This window comes from Azolla caroliniana, unplaced genomic scaffold (genome assembly GCF_043228905.1).
Source record: "Azolla caroliniana isolate FFs.n. ecotype wild unplaced genomic scaffold, voAzoCaro1.0.p SCAF_158, whole genome shotgun sequence".
Lineage (NCBI taxonomy): Eukaryota > Viridiplantae > Streptophyta > Polypodiopsida > Salviniales > Salviniaceae > Azolla > Azolla caroliniana.
In genome coordinates this window covers 44,996-64,069 of record NW_028230593.1, presented here as the reverse complement: position 1 = coordinate 64,069, position 19,074 = coordinate 44,996, and the positions used below count along the sequence as shown (strand labels likewise).

The window sequence follows — 19,074 nt, the reverse complement described above, 5'->3', positions numbered from 1 at the left end:
AATTATTATAGTGCTTCTTAGTGCTCTGTTCCAACCAACAATACATACATACATACATAATTTGATTTGTGAAGAAGATGAAATGAAGTAGATGAAGCCATGTTATCGCCCCCCCCTGTTCCTGCATAGGATGGAGGAATGGCGCAGGAGAGCAGGCAGGGTATTCTGCCATTTCCCAGAGGGTTTCCATTTCCTCGCAGGATGGATTCTGGCTCTTGCTTGCTTGCACCACTCGTCTACCAGGTGCAGGTGCAGGTGCAGTTGCTGGAACCCCTGCCCCCCCCCCCCCCCCCCCCCCCCCTCCCCTCATGATCATGCATCATGCCAAATGTGATATGCCCCGGGCTTCTCTCCATCTCTTTTGAAAAAAATAATAATGCAAAAGAAGAATAGCTCCTCCCTTCACCCTAGCAGGCTCTGCAAGAAGCTGAACGATTTGAAGCAATTTCTGGCCATACATGCCATGAGGATTGGGTCTCTTGAAACAGACCTTTTGGTTGGTACTTGCTTGGTGGGTATGTGTGGTAAGTTTGGGCTTCTCGACAAAGCACAATATCATTTTGATAGGCTACCTGTGCGGGATATCATTGCATGGACCTCATTGATTCAAGGGTATGCACAACATGGTTGTGGTGAGGAAGCACTCAAATGTTTCCAGCTGATGCAAAGTGAAGGTGTTTGCTCAGATCCTATGACATTTGTTTGTTGTTTACAAGCTTGTAGCAGCATAGGATCCATGGAAAAAGGCCAAGAAATACATGCAAGGATGGTTATAATGGGATTGCTTGAAGGAGGAGCTTTTGCTGGAAGTTCCTTGGTGAATATGTATGTTAAATGTGGGTCCCTTGCAAAAGCACAAGCAGCATTCGATAGACTTTATCTCAGAAATGTTGTCACATGGACCACACTTATCATGGGATATTCTGACTATGGGCTTGATGAAGAAGCTCTTAAATCCTTTGGACAAATGCAAAAGGAAGGAATTTCTCCAGATGGGGTCACATACGTTTGTGCCTTGAGAATTTGTGGTAAAATGGGTGCCATTGGTAGGGGTAAACAAATTCATGCTGAGATTGAAAGACTGGGATTGAATAACAGGAACTTTGATTTTGGTAATGCACTGATTGAGATGTATGCTAAGTGTGGTTTGATTGCAAGAGCTCAACAAGTATTTGATGATCTTCAGAACCGACATTTGGAGTCATGGAATACATTGATTTCAGGATATTCTACATGTGGCGAACATGATAAAGCAATCAAATGCTTTGAACAGATGAAACTTGAGGGTGTTTCTCCCAATTCTGCAACCTTCATCTCTACATTGAAAGCGTGTAGCACCATAGCTTCAATAGAAAAGGCACAAGAAATATGTGCTGAAGTTGAAAAGCAAAAAAGTTTAGAGACAGACTTATTTCTTGGCAGTACCTTGATTCATATTTATGCAACATCTGGCTTTCTTGGAAAGGCAAATGATGTCTTTGACACCCTTCTAGTTCGAAATTCTGTCGCGTGGAATGCATTAATTGCAGGATATGCTGAATCCGAACATGGTGAAGAAACAGTGAAGTATTATATGCAGATGAAAATCGAGGGTGTTCAACCAGATCCCGTGACATTTGTCTGTATATTAAAATCTTGTGGTAATGTAGGTGCTATTGGTGTGGGTCAAGAAATACATGCTGAGATTGAAAGACAAGGGCTACTGGACAGAGGCCTTGTCGGTAACACCTTAGTTGACATGTATGGGAAATGTGGGTTACTTGCAGAAGCTTACTATGTATTTATGAGAATTCCAGTCAGAAATGTTGTATCATGGACTGCAATAATTGGTGGGTATGTTGACAATGGACATGGGGAGAAAGCAATAGAATGTTTTGAACAGATGAAAGTTGAAGACATTGACCCAGATTCTTTCACATACATCCACTTCTTAAAGGCTTGTGGAAGCACAGGAGCCAAAGATAGAGGTGAAAAAATTCATGCTGAAATAGAGGGACGTGGGTTGCTACAGGGAAACCCAGTTATTGCTAATGTTTTGGTTGATATGTATGCTAAATGTGGCTTGCTTGTGCAAGCTCAACAGGTATTTGACAAGCTTCCAACTCGAGACATTGTGTCTTGGAATGCATTAATTACAGGATATGCTGAACACGGACAAGGTGAGGAAGCTATGGAATGTTTTGAACAGATGCAGCAAGATGGAGTTTCTCCGGATGTTGTTACTCTTGTCTGTGTACTCAAAAGTTGCACCGGCATAGGTGCTGCAGAAAAAGGCCGAGAAATACATGCAGAAATTGAAAGACAGGGATTGCTTGAAACGGACCTGTTTGTTGGCAGTACACTTGTGGATATGTATGCAAAATGTGGTTTGCTAAGAAAAGCAGAACAAGTGTTCGAAAAGCTTCTTAGTCGAGATAGAGTCTCATGGAATTCCCTAATGGCAGGATATGCTCAAATTGGACAAACTGGAAATGTTTTTCATACCTTTGACCGAATGCTGGGAGAAGGTATAAAGCCAGATATGGTTACATTTCTTGTCCTTTTAAGTACGTGTAGGTCTTCAGGCTTGTTGAATGAAAGTCACAAATACTTGGAAGCAATGAGCAAAGACTATGGTATTGCGCCCACTGTGGAGCACTATGTATGCTGTGTGGGCCTCCTTTTACGGTTAGGTCAATTAGACAAGGCAGTAGCAATGATAAAGAAGATGCCTTTCTGTCCTAATCTGACAATGTGGCACACACTGCTAGATTCTTGCAGAAACTGGGGAAATATTGAATTCGGACAGAGAGCCTTTCAGCATGCGACACATTTGGATCAAGAGAATGCTGTGGCTTATGTATTAATGTGTCATCTGTATGCAGATGTGGAGACCATAGCATATGTTTAACACAAAGACTAGAAGCATTCATGAGTTCTATGCAATGATGCTAAAAATGGAGCCCTTGATGAAAATGTAGACAATTCAATGTTGTCAAAGGTAAATGTTTCTCGATGATGCAGGTGAGATTATTGATTTTCTTGGTGGAAAGCATGCTGTGTTTGTGTGCAATACATTGCTACCTGATCTAGCATTTGTGGTTGGAGTAATGAGTGGAGAGACCAAGAGGATCTTTCAGATGACAGGGTTGTGGATCAACTAATATGTTATGTGGGTGACCCAGTGCAAAGGTAATGCAATATCTTCCACTTGTAAAGGTTACCATGTTACGGGCATGAACATATAATATCCCGTGGTGAGAATTTACCGTAGTATTCTATACACGTGGATAAGTGTGAGGGTGGCATGACCATATAATATCCCGTGGTGAGAATTTACTGTAGTATTCTATACACGTGGATATTATATGGTCATGCCCGTAACATACCAGATCCCCAATGATGCCTCAGTTTGAATGTCTTCACCATCATTTAGCAAATCAACTAGTTTCCTACCTTGTTATAGATACCCCTCAACTAAACATGGGGTAAAAATGCAACTGCCCTTGCCTTAGGCTGTCTGTCCATTTGCAAATATCTGCCAAACCTGAAACCACCTCAAGTATTTAATTGTCATTTTGCATTGTAATACCAAAGGGAAGTTCAAAAACCCAAAAGCAAAGGAAATATCTGTTGTTATCAAACCTTCTTGGAAAGAAACTGAGATGATTTCTCACGTTCCATTTTTATACTAGCAAGTTTCACATGCCCTTAGATTGGAAATCATGTCTTATACTACACTGAAGTAGCTCTCATTACTAAATGTAGTTCAAAAAGTTGCTTCTCTATTCAAAGAAGATCATGAATTATCCTGAGTGGTTGAGTTTAGAGTTTAGGTCACACTTATCTTGTGGTTAGTTCGAGTTGGGCTAATGACACGTGAAAATGGCAATATGGGAAGCTGAAAAATGTTGGGGTATTCTCAAAAATGAAGGAAATGAAATAGAATTTTCATTCAAGCATACCAAAAAATTTGGAGGTCAATAGCAATCAATGAAACACAAGTCAAAGTTTGAGATCCATTGAAGGCACATGGGTACACAATATGGCGAGTTGCTTCTTATGGAAGCTACATGCATACAAGATGCAAGAAATTAAAGAGACAAATGATAACCTTAAAGAGATGAGCATATAGCGGAAAGATGCCAAACAAATGATTATTATACTAGTGCAATGCAATACAAATGTTGGAGATACCATCACGTAGGCTTGAATCATACACCCCTGACTAAATTTGAGTCAAACTTCTCTAATTCTAGGTTAAGACAAGAAAGATAGATAACATGGTTAATGTTTGCCTCATAGAGTCGAGTATAAGGTCAATATCATATTTCAATATGTCTGGATGAGGATGAAAACTATAGTGAATCCAACATATGTAGGAACATTTTATGTTTGAGTTGAGTGTTTTAATATCTCTCACAATAGGTGTGGTGCACATACGGTTGAACGGTCACTTGACGATAGTAGGTACAAGGAAGTCAACATTGCCAAAATATGTGAATATTACACCTTTGCATGTAGAGGCATCAATGGGTATAGTGGCATCTCAAATGGCATCGAGGTGTATGTTGATGCCGAAAAATAAGCTCTCATTGTGAGGGTTGGTGCTCATTGATTTGCAAGCTCAACCTCAAATTTTTGCACCTTAGATGTTGTTTGGGTGAGCATCACAACGGTTCATTGAGTGAAGGCCAGAGCTATAAATAGTGATTCAAGCTGCTTTTGGTAGTTGGTGAGAAGTGATTAATGGTGAGGCATGTAATGGATTATATAGCTTGGTAGAAACATAGCTCTTAGATTGAGGGAATGCTTTGGGAAAGACTGTACATTTTGAAGGGGCTCTGTCACTAGTTGTGGTCCAAATTCAACATCCTTTCCATCATGGAGTCAAACATGTTGGTAATGAAGTTTGTCATGCTCACATGGGTACAAAAGAGTTCGTTGGTCACTAAATTAAACGTTGCTTTCAAACGTGGTTAAGCTAGAATGTGGCACAAGTCCTCAAACTAGATGAGATAATTGGAGTGCAACATCTTGTGAGAGAGTTACACTATGTAAAAGCAGTATGGGCCTCTTACATGGGTGGCTTCCTATCAAACATGTGTCTGAAGACGAGATAGAGTGTGTCGAAGGTGGGAAATTAACCGGTTGGTAATTGATAATGCATGTTGGTGGCCAATGGCTTGGCCATTCAAGAGAGGCCAAACTCCATATGCTTTGAGAGGTTGGCATTGACGACATTGACTTGAGCGAAGTGGCTGGTATTCCATATTGACATGAAATTTGCTTTGAAAAACATTAATCGCTTTTGTATTCCACACTAATCGCTTTGAGAAACATTGATTGACATGGCATCAGATTGCCAATGGCCTCTTGATTGTGATTGAAATTTACATGATTGATGGGAGCTATAGAATTGTTAGGTGGTGAACCAATGTTGCCTTCTCTTTACTTATCCTATGATTGGATACACCTAGTTATCCTTGGACATTGGATCTAAGTCATGAAAGTTGTGGGTTACTAAATGGACTTTAGTTAGGGCCATACATGCAACACATTGGAAACTTGCATGAATGATCCCAACGGTTCATGTAGGAGTTGACAAATGTAGTTTTCTCAATCATATTGGTAGAGAAAACCTCGTGTTACTGGTCAATTCGGGAATGTCATCTGATTGTAGTTGCTACATAGTAACATCTCCATTGTGATTGCCAAGTGTTGATATGCTATTAGGGCCTTAGACAAATGTAGTTTGCACAATATATTGGCAAAGAAAACCTAGTGCTATTGATCAATTCGTGAATGTCATCTCATTGTAGTTGCTACACGCTAAACATCTCCATTGTGGCCGCCAAGTGTTGATATGCCCCTAGGGGCTCATATTTAATGTAGGATTTGACAAATGTAGTTTGCACACTTTTAATGGTAAAGAAAACCTAGTGCTACAGGTAAATTTGTGAATGTCATCTCATTGTAATGGCTATACATTAAACATCTCCATTGTGGTCGCCAATTGTTGATGTGCTCCAATCTTATTGGCAAAGAAAAGCTAGTGTTATTGGTCAATTCGTGAATGTCATGTCATTGTAGTTGCTATACACTAAACATCTCCATTGTGGTCGCTAAGTGTTGATAAATATTTTCTGATGTAGTATGTCATTGTGGATAATTAAAGGTTAGTGCAACTCATACTACCCAAAGGTTTCTAAACTGTCATTAATACACGAGGTTGACATGACACTTTAATCTCTTTACTAGGAGTACTTGGATCTCAAACAACATGCACATTGGGTGAACACGTATATGCAAATGTTGTCATTGGCTTAAACTGGTGATTGCATTGAAGATATGTCGGTTGTAGGAGAGTAAAACCTAGGGACTCTTTTGTTTGAGATGTCAGATAGGAGCACTCATATTGTGCATCCAGTTTGCCTTGTTGCAATAAAGAATTTGAAACACATTAGAAACTTTGTGCTAGGAGCTTGTCATTTATTTAGAACTCGAACATTCTAAAGGTATGTTAGATTCTTTAATCATTATAAATAATGATTTTATTGGGATAACTATCCATCAAATGACATCACTATTCAAAAGAATAGACTATAGCCATAAGCTCGTTGACACAGATTTCATCCTTGATTTTGGACGCTATGAATTTTCAAAATTGAAAAGTGATTACATGCAATTGCCTACGATCCATAGTTTGTGACAAGATACTATCAAATGCATAGACATCCATGAAGAAGGGCTTGGCTAGATCAACATGGAGCAAAATCGGGGCTAATGTGAAGACTCTCTTTAAATTGTCAAGCACCTCTACCAATTTGGATGTCCATGCAAATGATTGATCCTTTTGTGTAAGCTATATGAGAGGCAACACAATCTTTATGTAATTCTTGATGAGATTATAATAGAAATTTGTGAATTCTAGGAAACTTTGCATATCCCTTAGTGAAGATGTTTTATGCCATTCTAGAACCATTTGAACCTTTGTTAGATCCATAGTGATTTCTCTTAGTGAGATTATATCCACTTGATTGTAGTTAGAAACAATACTTCTCTAGTTTGGCATAGACACCGTATTATCACAAAGCATGTAGAGCTTGATGAACATGGACATCATGCGCCTCTTGGGTCTTCAATTAGATTGAGATGTCATCTAAACAAAATATGGTGAAAATATTACGAAAATCACGAAAAACATCTTTTGCTATATGTTTCATGAGATTGTAAGGCATTACAATGTATTTAAAATGTCTATATCAAGTGCAAAAAGTAATCTTCCATTCATCCCATGGATGAATTCAGACTACTTTATAAGCAGTTCAAAGATCTAGCTTTTGGAACTATTTGGCTCCACTGAGATGCTCCAAAAGTCTTGAGAACATCATGCAAACCATGTCTATTTTGAGCAATGTCCTTATTCAATCCTTGATAATCCATGACCAAACTAAGGAGATGGTCATGCATCAAAGGGTTTAGAATATTGGATAAATCGACTCAACTTTGATGGTGAGAGATTATAAATTGGCCCATTATGAATATCACATCATGAATGCAAGGTGATAACAACTTATGCCAAGCATGGATGTAACAAAGAGATCATCAATGCTTACGCTAACATCCCAATAAGCCTCTACGTCTACAGTCATTGATATCCCAATAGACAAGTAGAGCCTGGACGATGTGATGCATTAACAAACGATAGAACCAATAAGTCTTTACATACATCAGAATTTATACAGCAAATCAAACGTTCTTAAAAGTTAAGTTGATGTTCAAAGTTTTCTTGGTCATTCTATTTACTTTATATACAAATGTATACACAGATCATATTTCACCTCTAGTCATTTTCTGCATATGGAAGGCTTGCAAAATTGTTTATACTCAGCAATGAAGAACATTACGCTCGTTTCTGCATTTGTTCTCTTAACATGTGCTGGTAATTTATTACATCGCAGCTGGTGTTTCCTGGGTATTGTCAAGGCTCACAAGATAGCTGTGCCCGCAAGAACTACATTCCACTAGTTGTTTCAGGGCCTGTATTCATAAGAAGTATCTCTTATGTTATTAAAATCAGATGCAAAGAAGAACAATTATGAGCGACACTATTAAGGTACACAATGTATCACCATAATCTGGCTTAAACTTGTCTGCAATGATTTTATGTATTCTTCCTCTTTCTCCCTCTCATCTCCGATATCCTGCACTCTTGCTGCAAGTTCATCAAGTTCGACATCCTGATGCCCCTCCTGTCATCAATGGATAATATGTAATCGTATTCATTTACGCCAATTATGATGCGCTCTTGAAGAATTGGCACGATATATAAATTATACCTGTGATTTTGAATATTTGCTAAACAATTGTTTCAGGCAAGTTTCTGTCTGTGAGTTTTTCCAATGGACGGTTAGACACGAATGAAGACAATTTTCAAAGCATAGAAATCCCCCTCAAAACGAAAGAAAACCTCTTCAATCTGAGACTGGATCGTCTGACATGATCTTCTAAGGCCATCAAGTTCACGCTCCAAAGCTGCTGATTTCTGTACACATGATTTTTCGATTACAGTAGCAGAATATAGGGACATTACAAATGGACAGAAATGAGACATCTTTTACAAAGTAAATGCTAAAAAGTTATAAAGATTGAGATCGATATCAAGATTCATGACGTGCACACAGGCTTTTAATATAATATTTGATTAGACGTTGCAGAGAACGTTTGTCTGCTCATCAGTATCCATTCATTGTTGCTAACCTGATTCGTCCTCTTATCTGTATCCATGGAGAGGCATTGCTGTTTGGCATCTGTCCATAATTATCACCGTACATTAAATATGTTTCGATTGAAAGCTCCCTGATATACATGAAATTAGAACATTAAATTGTGTGTACCTGCTTGAGACGTATCCATTCTATCAAGCTGTCGGAACATAAATTTCAGCAATATTATTCTTCCAAATCATAGCAGAATTAGTTTGAAATATCATAGCCGCTATGATATTTACCTCTCTAATCTTCTTCACTATTTCCAGCGAATCATAATAAGCCTACAAAAGACACACTTTAATGTATCAGAAGATTCTGAGAAACGTTCTTATGTATAGACTGGAAACAACTGCATATTTCAATTTACTGAAATTGATTAGGTTGCGACATATATAACCTGGTGTTCCTGAGATTTCATCACCAGGTCATCTAAGCATTTCTGGTTTGCGATCCTATATATACATACATAAATATTAGAAGACAATATTAATAAAGGCCTTCAACTAGAAAATAACAAAAAAACAACACTATTAATATACTTGGTCTCCTTCGAGGTTGCTGTTCGTTTTATAATCTCGTTCTTCAACAGGTCAAGAGCCTTTGACGTGCAAAAAATACTAGTGACACTCAGGTTCTAAGAATAAATATGATGAAAACGTTTAGGTATAAGGTGATGCAGTTTCTTACCTGGGCTAGAGAAACTGAGTCTGTTTGGAGTGTTGCAATCGCATTCTGCTGTTTCCATAGAGCTTGGGACGCTTCCTCGATCTTCTTTAAAACATCGTCGGTGCAAGAACGTAAACGTTTAGTTTCTTCATTCACTGCACAAGTATAGGTCTAAGAATAATATCAGAAGAAGAAGAAGAAACCATGAAATGATCTACAGAAAGGCCATGAGAGAGAGAAAGAGAGAGTGCGTGCGTGTGTCGATCCCCAACAAGAACATGAATGCATACCGTATTTCAACTCTTTCTCTTTCGATTCCAGTGATTTCTTCTGTCGGAATAGCTCGAGGCCAACATCAGCAACCTTGTTTTCATAATCTGCAGGGATCAATAAAATGGCTGGAAATCAGATGCGTCCCATGTATGTAGTACATACATCAGGGGGGATCCAGATCGAAAGAAGCCATAGATCTGCTGCGCATATACAGCGAGTGTGAAATCTTACCGGTGATGTGAGCACGAAGAGCTCGGATCGTGTGATCCTCCATTCGAAAGCGGATGTACTTGCGTCTGTGTAGCGATGGAAAGCTTCAAGAGCCTAGTGATCCAAAGAATCCTTCTTTAAGAAAAAAAACACAACCCCATTTAAGCAAATAGCCTTGTTTAAGCAAAATATCATTCTTTAAGTAAAACTAATACCCCGTTTAAGCAAATAACCTTCTTTATGCAAAAGATAAACCCGTTTAAGAAAATAAGCCTTCTTTAAGCAAAAGACTAACCCGTTTAAGCAAATAACCTTCTTTGAGCAAATTCCCTATAACGTGTTCTTTTTACTCTATGATATGATTGGAAATTGGCCAATGCCTCTCTCTTGTCTTCTTGGCTTACCAAATTGAAGTGTTTTTTATTCAAAATAATGTTAATGCGGACAAAAATATGTGTTACCAAAGGAGCGTGCCTTAGGGGATCGATGAAGACATGACCACCCCACGTGTTTGTGTATAATGAGAAGGGAATGAAGGATGAGAAGCAACGAACGCAAACCAAGTACTAACGTTGGGACACGATCCAACAACGATTCTTCCATTGCATATAATAGGTGGGTAATGGAGTTACTAACAACTGCCAATGAGTCTATTTGCCATCATATCCTCAAAGGGAAAGGCTAAAGCTGAGAGGTGAGACAGGATATAGAAGGAGAGTCAAGAAGCGAATTGAAGAGATGAGCTCGTGGGGTGAATAGTAAGGCCGGGGCATGATTGCGGCATAACCTTAAGCATAAAAGAGCATGTTATATAGCCACTAATCTTATGTATCCATTAAGATGGATAGATAGATAGATTTTATTATTGCCTTTGGAGGTCAAATATGACCTATGAATAATGAGACCATAAAATATTACATTTCACGTAATACTTGTGAAAGTGTATACCCTGTCCTGTATATCTTCATGTTTATCTGATCTGAAAACATAATATAGAGTAAGTTAATTCTGACATTAGTTTGATCTCATCAGGGGCTAGCTATGGAGGATTACATCTAAATTAGCACATGGAATATATATGTATGTAATGGATGGGCACGTCGCTGAAACAGAGATATTGTTGAAACAGAGATGTTGTTGAGTCGTATGGCGATCTTCTGTGGAGAGGAGAGGAACCCTCCTATTCCCCGCAGTAAAGGTAGGAAGGCAGCCAAGTTCGAAGAACATGTTGCTCTTTTGCTCTCCATCAAGGCCTGTTCCAGAGAAAGGGATTTGGACAAAGGAACCAGAATATACACAGAAATTGTTAAGAGGGGATTGCTTAAAAAGAACATTTCTGTAGGTAATACCTTAGTTCATATGTACATTAAATGTGGGTCACTTGTAAAGGCGCAACAAGTTTTTGATGAGCTTCCAGTCAGGAATGTAGTTTCCTGGACTGCTCTAATTGCAGGATATGCTAAATATGGGATTGGCAAGGTATCTGTGAAATGTTTTGAAGAAATGCAATATGAGGGCCTCCTTCCAAATGAGGTAACCTTTGTGTGCACCTTGAAAGCTTGTGGCAGCATAGGAGCAGTTGAGAAGGGCAACGAAATCCATTCTGAGATTGTGAAAGAGGGCATTTTGGGAGAATCTAGTGATTTACTTGGCACTGCATTGGTAGATATGTATGCCAAATGTGGAGCAATCGAAGAAGCAAGAAAAGTTTTTGACAACCTCCATGATCCAAGCTTAGTCTTATGGACTGCACTCATTTCAGGATATGCTGAAAATGGGCATGGTGATGAAGCACTCAAGTGTTATGAACATATGCAACACAAAGGCCTTGTTCCTGATGCGGTGACGTTTTCTTGCATATTGAAAGCCTGTGGGAGCATAGGTGCTTCTGAGAAGGCCAAAGAAATACATGCAGAGATACTAAGAGGAGGATTGTTGGGAAAGGATATCATTCTTGGAAATGCATTGATGGATATGTATGGGAAATTCCATGCTGTCCTAAAGGCACAAGAAGTTTTTGATCAACATCACATTCGGGATGCTGTAACTTGGAACATTCTGATTTCAGGATATTGTCAACAGGGACATGAGATAGAAGCATTAAGCTGTTTTGCACGGATGCAATGTGAGGCTTTTCCTCCAGATGTCGTGACATTTTCATGTATTCTCAAGGCCTGTGGCAGCTTATGTGTCACTCAAAAGGGAAAGGAAATACATAGCATGATTGAGATAGGAGTATTGCAGACGAATAGCATGGTTGGATCTGCGTTGGTTGAAATGTATGCAAAGTGTGGTGAACTTGTAAAGGCACAACAAGTGTTTGATGGACTTCCTGCCCGGGATGTGGTCTCTTGGAATGCATTAATTTCTGAATTCTGTGAGCAAGGGCATGGTGAAAAAGCATTGAACTATTTCAAAAAGATGCAAGATGAGGGTGTCTCACCAGATGCAGTGACCTTGCTTTGTACACTAAAAGCTAGTAGTAGCATAGGAGCAGGTGAGAGAGGCAAAGAGATACATTCTGAGATTGTTAGAGGAGGTTTTCTAGTTGAAGATACTACTCTTGGTACTGCATTGGTGGATATGTATGCTAAATGTGGGTTAATTCAAAGAGCAAAAGAAGTTTTTGATCAAATTCAAGTTCGGAATGTAGTAACTTGGAATGCACTCATCACTGGATATGCCCAACTTGGTGAGCATTCGAGAGTTCATGACATATTTAAGGAAATGATTAGGGATGGTATAGAGCCAACTCTCGTAACATTTATGGTTGTGCTTACTGCATGCAGCTCCTCAGGTTTAGTGACCGATGGTCAGATGTACTTTGAGTTTATGACCACAAGATATGGCATCTTCCCAAATCCGGAGCACTACACTTGCATGATAAACCTCTTTGGTTGTTCAGGGCACTTTGACAAGTTGGTGGAACTGATAAAACAGATGCCACCAACTGATCATCTTCCTGCATGGCTTGCTTTACTGAGTGCATGTCAAAAATGGGGGAATTTGGAACTTGCAAGCTTGGCCTTTGAACATGCAGTACGGTTGGATGAAAAGTTTGCTTGGCCTTATGTCTGCATGGATAATATCTGTAGCACTGCTGGTATGTTGGAGGATCTAGAGAAGATCAAAGCTCTGAGAATTGGGAATCAATGTACACAAGGCACCGAGCAACTCATGAATTGCCCAGAGTTCCTGGGTTTGTGATCTTAGCTTGGTACAGAACAGGTTGCACAATTGCATCATGCCATATGGATAGTGAACTCCAGAACTGGAATGGAAGCACTCCAATGTGAGATGAGGTGACATTGCTCTGCTACGGCACTTCCCTCAAATTCACATGGAGATCATTATACATACGGGAACTACCTGCGGATTTCCTGAAGAGTAATGCCAGCTGTTTGAGTTAAATGTGGTGCGAGAACCACCGCAATGTTTAAAAATGCAGTTCCCATAAGACCTCTCATCTAATGGAAGTGGAATGGATGCCATTCAAGGCAAGGTGAGGAGACATTGTTCTGCTGCAGCGTGTCCCTGAAATTCATGTGGAAGTCATTATACATATGGGAACCAGGAGATTAATGCCAGCTGTTTGAGTTAAATATGGTGCGTGAACCACTGCAACATTTAAAAATGCAATTCCCACAGGACCTGTCATCCTATTCCCTTCCTGAGATGAACCAAGGGCCACAACATTCATTTTTCGTTCAGGGCTCTTGATAAGACATCATGATAGTCAAACCCCCACTTCATAACTGGGGGCGATATTGTCAACGGAAAAACAAGGAATAGTGCAAAGGGAAATCCATGGCGCATCTTGAATGGCGAGATCAATTTGAAGACAGTTAGAATAGGCGCTTCATGTTTAGTACAGAGACATACAAACAAAGTCAGGAGCAGGGTAAAACACCATTAATGAGGGCCCAATGAAAAAGAATAGTGAAACTATCCCTGCTTTATTGAAGACTGCAAGAATAGTAACATGGAAATGGCAAAGCAACCTTAATGGAAGGGTAATAAAGTTTGAAGTGTCCAAGACTACAATAACTACAAAAATTTCTATCTTCCCCTATCATTTTGAAAATATACTCTTTAAGAACCCATTGATGAGAGAAATTTACATCGATTAATTCTTCCCAAATACCCTTCAGCTAAATAGCACATTAGCATATTGTGAATATAAGTAAATATTTGTAAAGCATGTTGTGGGTGCACCTCAGGCAGCTCGAAGTATAAGCAAGTTTTCCAATTATTTTACTACCCTTCAGCTAAATAGCACATTAGCTTGATATTCGGCTATCAGTAAATATTTGTAAAGCATATTGTGGCTGCAGCTCAGGAAGCACGAAGTATAAGCAAGTTTTCCAATTATCTTACCATACAATTTAATGTTGCCCGAGTGAAATGATTATAATGTCTTAATCAAGGGATAGCTACAAAAGAAACCAAAGCTTTTGAGAATTTGAAAAAGAAATTTGCCTTTAAGAGATTTACAAATATCTCCTTAATAATATGCATCCGACACTAATCATGCTCAAGAAATTATACAGCAAACCGAAACCCTAAACATATCACACCGATATCATTGGGTAGACAGAATCATTCCTATTTATGAATCTGTTTTCTAGCATAGTATTGAATGGCGGCATCGAATCCATGTGTTAAGTATGGGGGTATACACTCATTTTCTCAACATCAGCAGTAACACGATAAAGACAGCTTCAACACCAACAAGAATGTATGCCAATAAATTCTTCATTACATGATTGTGATCAAATAGTTTTGTACAGGTTGATACTAAGACTAGGATGCGAGAAACTTCACAAGCAGTTCATGTACAATCCTACATCAAGTATTTTAAGGCACTTTTGCCGTTCATGGAACAGAAAAGAATATCTATACACGCACGACCTGAAAAAAATGCTCTACTGTTTGTATGTTATTACCGGCAATTACTTGCTAGTTTTGAGATGGCTGTTTCCATTTATTGCATCAGCTTGGGACAAGTTCAGCAGTTTGCACTGATCTGTCATGATAGTAGAAATCTTTCTCTTGTTCATGACTGCATTTTTAGAAATTGGACTCACGGAAACATCAGTTACAAAAAATTCAAGTTGGAACCAAATGGTTTTAAAGATTTCAAAAACCTTTAAACCTTTAAACCGTTAAAATTATGGTTTTCGTGGTTTGGTTTTGGTTTTCAAGTTATAGGCCAAAATTCAAAATTTCGCATTTTAATTTAAATTTTTTTAAATTTTCTAATATTTTTAATTTAAATTTTCAAAATTTAAAGGTTTTTCTTAAAAGATCAAAATTAGGCCTAAAATGTTAAAAATAATATTCAAGAAAATTATCGAGTGCCAATCCTAAACCATCAAACCCTTCAAACCACGGTTTGAAATTGTTTAAACCGAAAACCAATAAAGGCTCGAACTAAACCATTAAAACCCCAAACCGAAACCGAACTATTTACAAAAAACTTGAACCTGATCGGAACCATTAAAAACCGAAATTGAAACTGAATCGTTTACAAAAACCTACCCAAACGAAAACCAAATTGTTTAGAGAAACTTGAAACCGAACCAAACCATTAAACACCCAAGCTGAAACCAAACCGTTTATAAAAACCTGAACCCAAATTGAATCATTAAATGCCCAAGCCGAAACCAAACCGTTTACAAAAACATGAACCCGAACTGAATCATTAAATGCCCAAGCCGAAACCAAACCATTTACAAAAACATGAACCCGAACAGAACCGTTAAGCCGTTAAGACGCAATTTCAGAGTTCAATTCTGACTGCTAACTTGGAGGAGATAAAGCCTTGGGGGTGTCGGCAAATGGCGGAAGATTGGTTATTCTTTGAGCGAGAGAATTGATATGTTTCAAAGCAAGAGTAGAAGAGAGGCGATGGATGGCATGGTATGGATGTAAGCCGAGAGAGAGAGAGAGAGAGACACATACACGTTGTGACGGGCAACACGCTCACTTGATGTCCGTCGTGGACACTTTATGGCTAAACCATTCATTCATTCCTCCATGTTAGTTCCAATGGGCCTTTTCACATTATCAAATTGGATTTGGATCCCCACTCTCCCTCAATATACTTGTGTACCGGAAGCAACACGTCGTGGGTTCGAAACCGAAATCTCTCGCCTCTTTCATACATACTTCATACCATTAGTATCCTTTCTTCTTCTTCTTCTTCTTTCTGAAAGAGAGAGAATGTGATGAGAGATGGTTGTGCAGCTTCTGAAGACTTTCGGCCATAGTGGCAGGAAGACCCCTACTCTGTTGCACCACCATCACCATCGCCATCTCCTCCTCTTGCATACCATCAATCCGCAGAGGGCTGCTTCTGCTTCTGCTATGGCTTCTTCTTTCTCTTCCTCCATCTCTCCCTTCTCTTGCAGCCTCTCCAATTCCGCACACCCCCAGGCCCCTCTTCTGGATCCTCCTCCCCTGCACGCCCCCGCCATCGAAACCCTAAAATTCTACCACGACAAGACGAAGCATTCCTTTCGCAAATATGCAGATGGCCCCCATGGTCTCGACTGGGCGAATCAGCCAGCCCCATTTCGGCACTATGATGGAGCTCAGAGGGTTCCTCTGCTTCATTTCCCTCCGGAAAACCACGGCTCTGAGGATATGCCCTATTCTGATGCATTCTCCAACTTCCAAGGGAACGCTTCCCCTCCTTCAAAAGAGACCATTTCCCGACTTCTCTACGACAGTTTCTCCCTTTCAGCATGGAAGAAAGCGGGGATGTCAACGTGGTCTCTGCGGGTGAACCCTAGCAGTGGAAATCTGCATCCAACCGAAGTATATCTTATCGGAAGCGCCATTACAGGTATATCTGACAAGCCCTTTATTGCCCATTATTACCCTAGAGAGCATGCCCTCGAGATCAGATGTGAGATTCCAGACCATCTGTGGGTGGACATGAGCAAAGACCTCCCTGATGGTGTGTTGTTCCTCGGATTGACATCCATATTCTGGCGAGAGTCTTGGAAATATGGGGAAAGGGCTTTCAGGTACTGTAACCATGACATAGGCCACGCCCTTGGGGCAATCTCCATGGCTGGAGCTGGGCTCGGATGGGATGCTATACTCTTGGATGGGTGGGGCAATGAAGACCTTGATCGCATACTCGGAGTCTATGAGCGTGAAACCATCCCAAAGGGCTCGCCTAGAAAAGGGACATATCCTCAGCTTGAACAAGAGCATGCGGACTGCTTGGTTGCTTGTTTTCCTATCACCACAGAATCTGGACATTGTGGGATAAGGAATGCCATCATCCCATCTCTGCCTCTTGTGCAAACCCTTGGCCCCAGAATGTCCCAAGTTACATGGGCTGGGCAGCCTAATCGTCTGAGCAAAGACCACATGTGGTGGGATATCATCGACAATGCTGCCTCAGCTGCGAAGAAAGCTACAGCACCCTCTCTTGTGTCTACAAAGGTCATACCACCACAAACAGGATTATTTAATGGTATCTACAAGCCATCTCACACTCTGCGCCATGTTATTATTAAGAGACGTAGTGCAGTAAATATGGATGAAACGCATGTCATGTCTGCCGAAGCTTTCTATCAGATCATGTTGAAGACATTGCCATCTGGTCCTAACGAGAAACTTCAGGGAGAAACTGCACAGATTCCATTCAGGATCCTACCTTGGAAGGCAGAGGTACACATGGCCATCTTTGTGCATAAAGTAAAGGATCTTTCCAAAGGTTTATATATCCTTGTTAGAAACTCAGAACATGAGCCAAAGATCAGGAAGTCACTAAGGCATGACTTCATGTGGGAGAAACCTGATGGATGCCCAGAGAATTTGCCTCTTTATCAACTGGTTGAAGGCAATTGCGAGAACCTAGCAATGCAACTTTCATGCCATCAGGTCTTTGTCGTGGTTTTGCCCGTCTTTATGTAATGAATATCTTTGCCGTCGCACATTTTGAAGTGAATGGTTCTAACATAAGTCATAACTCCCAGGAAATAGCAGCCTTCGGTTGCTTTAGTCTGGGGATGATAGCAAGGTTTGAGGTATTGAACGACAGGGGCGCATGGATGTATCCTCGGTTGTTTTGGGAGTGTGGAGTACTTGGACAGCTGCTATACCTCGAGGCTCATGCCGTCGGCATTGCTGCCACAGGCATAGGATGTTATTTTGATGATCCAGGTGTCTTGTCTTCTTCTCACATATGCAATTGTGTGCTTCTCATTTTCTGGTTTCTTCTGTGTGTAAACAGTATGTGTTCTCTTATGATTCTGCAGTTCATGATATTCTTGGATTGACGGGAAAGGAGTTCCAGAGCCTGTATCATTTTACAGTTGGTGCTCCTGTGGAGGACAGGAGGATCACAGGGCTTCCACCTTATCCAGCTCCAAAATATGCCAAATAATAATAAACTTTGATTCCACATTCAGTTTATTCATATTGTACACTGGCTGCTCATAACTATACAAATACCTCAATTCAGGTGAGTACCATACAGGTCTGGATATGTTAGTGTGATTGCGTAGATCATATGCTACATGGCTGGGTATAAATCCTATTATTATTTCAGAACAAGGCACTTGATGTGCACCGATGTAAAATAGAAGCATGTACATAAACCTACCTGAATGAGGATAATTTTAAGCATGTCTCTGAAGAAGGTATTGTTTGTTCTGTTGTTTTATTTTAGTTTGGAACTTGAACAATATTTATCTATATATATGTATGTATATATATGGCAAACCTTTTGTTGAAAGTGATGATTCAATTACAGATATATATAGTTTAGTTTAATCGGTGAAAATTATGATTACTTGGTTCGTGTAAAATGATATTGTTTTTTAAGCATACCAACCTAACAGCTGGATTAGATTATCATGAAATTCAACTGAACTCACTGGAAAGAAAACAGTTTCATGGCTGCTAACTCTTGCTGGCCCTCGTGGAAAGGAAACGTATTCCATGACAATCCTGTTAACGAGTCTATACTTTCAGAACTCTTACACCCTAAACACTAACTAAAAGAAACAGATAGTTGTGAAATTGGAACCCCCCTCCCTCTACTTACAAGTGGAATTTTAAAATATATAGAAATCAACATCATGCATAGTTCAATGGGTTGATCATTCAAACAAAATGTGCCGAAGAGGGGATAACAATATAATATTTT

The 19,074-nt window shown here is 39.7% G+C and overlaps 4 protein-coding genes across 4 annotated transcripts; 3 read left to right on the top strand and 1 right to left on the bottom strand.

The window, feature by feature from the left end:
* Positions 1-425: 425 nt before the first annotated feature.
* Positions 426-3,660, top strand: LOC147848989 (pentatricopeptide repeat-containing protein At4g13650-like). Its single transcript, XM_087337901.1, has 2 exons — positions 426-3,206; positions 3,372-3,660. The coding sequence occupies exon 1, from the start codon at positions 464-466 to the stop codon at positions 2,888-2,890; it is 2,427 nt and encodes an 808-aa protein (XP_087194027.1). The 5' UTR covers positions 426-463; the 3' UTR covers positions 2,891-3,206; positions 3,372-3,660.
* Positions 3,661-7,681: 4,021 nt separating this feature from the next.
* On the bottom strand, positions 7,682-10,048 carry LOC147848988 (uncharacterized). The gene is made up of 12 exons (XM_087337899.1): positions 9,924-10,048; positions 9,710-9,796; positions 9,441-9,574; positions 9,293-9,351; positions 9,151-9,205; positions 8,993-9,034; positions 8,880-8,907; positions 8,743-8,792; positions 8,453-8,527; positions 8,322-8,369; positions 8,115-8,234; positions 7,682-8,022 (listed from the first exon to the last, which is right to left on the bottom strand). The coding sequence occupies exons 1-12, from the start codon at positions 9,964-9,966 to the stop codon at positions 7,933-7,935; spliced, it is 831 nt and encodes a 276-aa protein (XP_087194025.1). The 5' UTR covers positions 9,967-10,048; the 3' UTR covers positions 7,682-7,932.
* A 1,000-nt stretch (positions 10,049-11,048) lies between these two features.
* LOC147848987 (pentatricopeptide repeat-containing protein At2g33680-like) lies at positions 11,049-13,109 on the top strand. The gene has a single exon (XM_087337892.1). The coding sequence runs from the start codon at positions 11,049-11,051 to the stop codon at positions 13,107-13,109; it is 2,061 nt and encodes a 686-aa protein (XP_087194018.1).
* Positions 13,110-16,117: 3,008 nt separating this feature from the next.
* On the top strand, positions 16,118-18,565 carry LOC147848986 (uncharacterized). The gene is made up of 3 exons (XM_087337900.1): positions 16,118-17,804; positions 17,900-18,086; positions 18,182-18,565. Exons 1-3 carry the CDS (start codon positions 16,140-16,142, stop codon positions 18,307-18,309), a joined length of 1,980 nt encoding a protein of 659 aa, XP_087194026.1. The 5' UTR covers positions 16,118-16,139; the 3' UTR covers positions 18,310-18,565.
* The last annotated feature ends 509 nt before the right edge of the window (positions 18,566-19,074 follow it).